The following is a 6,000-nucleotide window of genomic DNA, read 5'->3' as shown; positions in this document are numbered from 1 at the left end:
TGAGTCCCTGCTTTTAATTCTTTGGGGTCTTCATAAACTTTTATGCCCAGTGGGAAAATGAGGTAAATTTGCTTGCATGTAGGGTTTCCCAATTTTCCATGTTATGGCACACAGGAAATCTTTGCTTGGCTCTTTAGGGTAACTGGGGGGGGTGTGTGTGTAGGTTGGAGTTCAGACAAAGTCGTGGAGGTGACCAGTCTAGGATCCTACTGTCCCACCCCACCTCCAGCACACACTGGACTCCTAGAGCAGGGAATGCTCTGCTCTGAACAGCTAGACTTTCCTTGTTCTGACACCATTGCAGCAAGTGTTGCATGATGTGTAGACGCTCTAGGTGGGGTGGTAGGACAAGGTGTCCTAAAATAGGGGTCGGAAACCTTTTTGGCTGAGAGAGCCATGAACGCCACATATTTTAAAATGTAATTCCGTGAGAGCCATACAATGACCCGTGTATGTTAGGCATTATCCAATAAAAATTTGCTGTTGTCCTGGAGGACAGCTGTGATTGACTTCAGCCACCCGCAACCATGAACATGAGTGATAGGAAATGAATGGATTATAATACATGAGAATGTTTTATATTTTTAACATCTTTTAAAGATATTTTCATATTCTTTCTTTTTTTATTATTAAATTTAATGCAGTGACATTGATAAATCAGGGTACATATGTTGAGGGAAAACATCTCCAGATTATTTTGACATTTGATTGTGCTGTATACCCCTCCCCCAAAGTCAAATTGTCTTCTGTCAGCTTCTATCTGGTTTTCTTTGTGCCCCTCCCCTCCCCCACCCCCTCTATCCTTCCTCACCCCATCCCCCTATCCCCATTGCCATCACATTCTTGTTCATGTCTCAGTCTCGTTTTTATGTCCCATCTATGTATGGATTCATATAGTTCTTAGTTTTTTCTGATTTACTTATTTCACTCCGTATAATGTTATCAAGGTCCATCCATGTTATTGTAAATGATCCGATGTCATCATTTCTTATGGCTGAGTAGTATTCCATAGTATATATGTACCAAAGCTTTTTAATCCACTCATCCAATGATGGACACTTGGGCTGTTAACAGATCTTCGCTATTGTGAACAATGCTGCCACAAACATGGGGGGGGGAGTAAGCCTCAAGATATATTTTCTGTAAGGCCTGAGTAACTATCCTACATTTTACACCTGGGAACATCAAATTTGTCTTTACAATAAGAATGTTCTTCCCTTGAGGTGGTTGGGTGGATTTGGATGCCTTGCAGGTGAAGGAGGTGGGACCTTCTGGGAGAGAATGTAAGGCAAACCAGGAGTCAGGGCTGGTGTCGTGGGAGCATACCCAAGCCATCAAGATAGCACTAAATGCTTCTTTTTAAATAGTTTATTAATCTGTTTGGCCAAACAGGTAATGGAAACAGAATAATACTGTGCTAAAAAGTTCAGGTCATGAATGCCCCTTGCCACTGTGAAATGAAAGACTCCATGGTTACAGAGTACACCTTTGGGTATGACAACATTTCAAAGTAAGGTTTCCATTTCATATGTAACAATGTAAACTTCAAAAATATTTTATAGTAAACTCTAATCCCCTTGTCCCTCTTTACAGATCTATCACAGATAGAATTTTCTAGCAGAGCTAAATTGTGTAATTAAACAGCCTGGTGCTTAAAAGTTTCATAAAAAGATGTAAAGATTCCGTAAGTGATTTTTCAGTCTTGGTCATGGAATCGCAGTGACCCAGCGGCCCCTCCCTCGTAGTCTGCCTGGTGCGCACATTGTGCATGGAGAACCACATACCATCGCACTGGTCATCAGCTTTGTCATTTTTATACACATACGGACATAAGATACAGTTTTGTTTTTAAAGATTTCTACATCTAAATTATAAGACGGTGGCAGTGACTTATAATGTCACCTTGCTTAATGTAGGTACAGACAAATTCTGTAGAAGGCACTGTGATTTCTCTGTCAGACCTTACACAGACAAGTGAGTGCCCACTGGTGGGCTTGGATTGTCTCCCCTTACCCCGCCCCCAGTGTTACCTGGCTCAGACCTGTCTTCCTCCAACATCTGCCCCTGACTGTCCTAGAAATGATTTTTGATGGCCATTCTCCTTTTCTGTGTGTCGCCTCTTCACATCGATCTATCCATCCAAACTAACTTACAGTTATCTTTTTGGTTCAATGAGATCCCTTGAAATTAAGAGTACAGCTCTGGTATAAAACAAAATATGACCTACCATAGCTGAAAAGTAATCACAGTGTGCAATTGTGGTGTAATTTTCAGTTGCTAAGATTTAAAACATTCACCCTGCCTAGTCAAGAACGCCTGCCACCTGGACAACTGGGCAAGGACAGCTATCACTTGCTTACATTCATTTAGAAAAAGCTGAGGTTCTTCCTCTTTCACGTTGAGTTGGTACCTTAAGTGGAAGGTCTGATGTGAGCAAGAGCAAGCAACTGGACATGCGAATAAATACCAGATAACTTACCAAGGTTACCAAAACTGTACAGGTATGTACACCTTACCAACTGAGGGTCGTCAGGAATAGACCTCCAGATCCTGAACATGAGTGTCCCCAAGTGTTCCAAAGACTGTTGTCAGCGGGCAAAGGAGGGGCGGGCTCTTCTCTTGTTCTGAGGTCCAGCGCCCAGGTCCCCACCGCCCTCCACCGTCTCCTCCTTCTTCCTCACCTTGAGGTGGGTGAGCAGCTTGATCAACCAGACATCCCACTCCTCGGGCAACAGCAGCAGGAGGAAGCCCAGGCCAATGATGATGATGGCAATGACCCGGACCCCGTTGAAGACAATCTTGCTAGTGTAGTGATCAACCGCTGCAAAGACAGAGCACAGCTGCTCAGCAGGAACAAGGCCTGTGGGGACAAGATGTGGGTCCTCACAGGGCGACAAGGCCTTGGGCAGAACCTGTTTTCTCACAGCCATAGAACCCTCCTCACCCTGGTTCTGTTCCAGGGCAGGGGCCTCCTCCAGCACTCCACCCTTCACTCCTCTGGCAGGAGGCCTGAACTTGTCCCACTTCCCCAGATCAACCTTGGATCAGACAGTGATGTGCTAAGCATGTATCATGGTGGTGCAAAAGTAGGTTTATAATAATTAATAAATAATTCAAGAATAAACTCTGAGTTTGATGTACTCACAACTGTAAACCTGACCTCCTCCTCTGCATATACCAAAACCCGATTGTGGTCACCTCTGGGAGGCAGGATAATGCAAATGTGGTTTGTTTGTTTGTTTGTTTTTGGTACTTTTCACATTTTCTACAATGACATACTTTATAATTTAAGAGTATTACTTTACCACATATGCACATCTATATGTTTCGAAGACTAAACTCCCTCCCTCCCTCCCTCCTTTCTGACCTTCCTTCTTTCCTTCTTAACTAAACCAGACAAAGCAAATTTGGAGCCTGCTTTCTAACATCAGACTGCTTTTCTCCTATATGATTTGAGTTGGTTAGCTTTCTTTGGAGTGTGCAGATTCTGAAAACTGACTGGCTGGACAGCTGTCCACCAGGTCTCCATGTGGGCGCTGGCTCTGCTGCTGTCCAGCTTGAGGCCTGGCTGTCACCCCCCACCCCACTGTGTTCCTCTACTTCCTGCCCCCCCCTCACCTTTGCTAGATGCAAGCTGAAAAAAAAAAGAGTGGAATAAAAGTTAAACCTGAAAAAAAAAAAAGCTTTGTGAAATTAAAGTGCCTCTTTTATCCTGCTATTATTGAGAAATATGTTTAATTTTTGGGAGAACACTCAGCAGACAGATGAATTAATGTTTAAAGTAGGTATTCTATTTATAGTAGACATAGGATGGTGGGTTCACAGGCTGTTTTTAAAAGCCTGTGGAATCTGCTGACTTGTAGGCTGGTGACCTGCACCAGCCCTCCAGGAACTTGGGCTTCCCATGTCTGCAGTGCTGCCTCCCGGGTTACCTCACTGGGTGCCCTTGTAGGGGACACAGGCTGTGACTCAGAGAGGTGATGAGCTGGGACATCAGTCCTCCAGGTGGGCAGGTGCCCTGGGGCATCCTGGAGAGTCTGGGTCCAGGTGAGATGTATACAGAAGTGTGGGACAGAAGCGGGGAGGAACTGAATCACAGGAAAAGACTTAGAAACCAAGAACTGTCTGAATGTGCCTGCAGGTATATTAACAGCATATTTAACAGGTGTTGCTACTCTCTGGGACATTGACCTCTAATGGCCTGCATGTGGGGTGGGGTTCTAGAAATGGCTTCAGAAGGAGGTATGTCAGGGCCCTGGGTGTGAGCACTTTGGGGGAGAAGCAATTCACCTGCTCTTCCCTGGCTGAGCCCAGGCTATGCAGAGAGGTCAAAGTGTGAGGTAGGGGGATTTGGGAAGATAAATCCTAAATTCACTCAAGAATGAGCCAGGAAAATGAAGGAGGTGAGCAGCGGGTGAGGACAAATCTTTGTAAGAGCTGCCAAGTGGGCGTGTGACAAGTCCCCGTGGAAAACACAGGCCCTGAGCAGCTTAGGAAACGGCCTCTCTCCTGGGAGGTGGACAGTGATGCTCACGCTCTCCAGTTTGTAAACAGGTCTCTGCCGTCTTACCTGTCATACCCTGAGCAAATTTTCTCCCCTGGCAAGTCACTTACTGACATTAACATTTTTCTGTCACAAAATTTTTTTCTACACATATTAATAATATGTATTAATAATACTCATCTCTGGTCCTTGTACCATTTAGAATTGAGATGGCTTTAGACTTTCTATATCTTGTGTAGTAAAAATCAGTCCATTATGGAGAAAACACTGCATATATAACAAATGTCAACATTTCACCTCTGTGGGTTTTTTTTATATAGATGGTTAAACCTGCACTGCACACAGGAGTATATGTGAACACACATGCATATGTGTGTTCATGATTGTGTGTGTAATGTCTGTTTACAAGCAGCTATAGGAAGCCACGGAGTCTTACCTGCATTCACAGGTACACTGAGGACAATTCCGAGAGACATCAGAGTGGGATATGTAACAGCAATTCCAAAATTTAATACAACATTGAATGCTGAAATAAAGAATAAAAGATGGATGTTACTCATGATGGGCCCTGGCTTTCCTCTGTGGTCTGTCCTGACCCCAGCTCCTCCGACCACTGCCCTTTGCTCTGACTCATTGAACTCGGGTCCCTGCAAGGGTGCTGGGGCTTGGGGATTAAGGACAAACATCTTGATTGCTCAACTCTCTTCTCTTCCCTGAGCTTTGAAGAAGGGAAAGCAAATTTAGAAAAGGTCACCAGTGAGAAGGTGCTGGAAAGAGGATGAGGCCTACTTCTCTTTTTTCCTCTGCGCTGTGGCTGCTGAGGACTCTGGGCTGACCATGATCATCCCAAGTTCTGGGATATGCATTTTTAGATGGAGCTATGAGGCACCTCTCAGTTGCACTTCTGCCTAGCACCAGCCTTTTACCAAGTGATGATAATGATGACATTAATAATGATGAAAACTGATAATATTTATTAAATGCTGGCATTTAATGTTATCAGGTCTAGAGCTGATATTCTATTGTAGTGTTTGAGAGCATAGCATGTATCATTTACCAGCTCCTTACTGGCCCACTGTCAGGGATTAAATTACAATAACTTCTTGTAAGGGCTGACTTACAGACTTTTCTGTAAGAAGTTAAGGCACTGTGGATAACTAGAAGCTTATTTCACAAACCTTAATCTTTATTTTGTTGCCTACAAAATACAGGGGTTCTCTTGCAGATGTTCCCAGGGGTACCAGATCTTGGACATCCTGGAGCAATGTCAAGGACACCAGATAGACCTGTGCCAGTGTCAGGAGGACATTCTGGAAAGGCAGCAATCGGACTCCTGCCTCCCGCACACTGCTGTGTGACTGAGTGGACTTTGCCCCTCGTACCATTACTAATAGCCCCTGAACCCTATAAAAACAGTCAGCACCAGGAGACTAGGGAGGCAGTTCTTTTGGACATGAGTCACTTGTTTTCTCAGGTTGCTGCAATCTGAATAAAAT

General features: G+C 44.3%; 1 protein-coding gene across 2 annotated transcripts in view; it reads right to left on the bottom strand.

Annotated features, from left to right (window-relative positions):
• Window positions 1-859: 859 nt before the first annotated feature.
• The window catches only part of SLC35F3 (solute carrier family 35 member F3), a 91,742-nt gene continuing 86,601 nt past the window's right edge, over window positions 860-6,000 (bottom strand). Inside the window, exons 6-7 of one of the 2 annotated variants that reach the window (XM_066235291.1) lie at window positions 4,941-5,030; window positions 860-2,860 (exon numbers count right to left, since the gene is read on the bottom strand). In XM_066235291.1, the coding sequence (XP_066091388.1) occupies window positions 2,589-2,860; window positions 4,941-5,030 (362 nt within the window). In that variant the 3' untranslated portion in view covers window positions 860-2,588. The remainder of the gene's footprint in view (window positions 2,861-4,940; window positions 5,031-6,000) is intronic. The other variant, XM_066235298.1, reaches the window with a different exon arrangement.

Source organism: Saccopteryx bilineata, chromosome 1 (assembly GCF_036850765.1).
Source record: "Saccopteryx bilineata isolate mSacBil1 chromosome 1, mSacBil1_pri_phased_curated, whole genome shotgun sequence".
Lineage (NCBI taxonomy): Eukaryota > Metazoa > Chordata > Mammalia > Chiroptera > Emballonuridae > Saccopteryx > Saccopteryx bilineata.
This window is presented reverse-complemented; position numbering and strand designations above follow the sequence as displayed.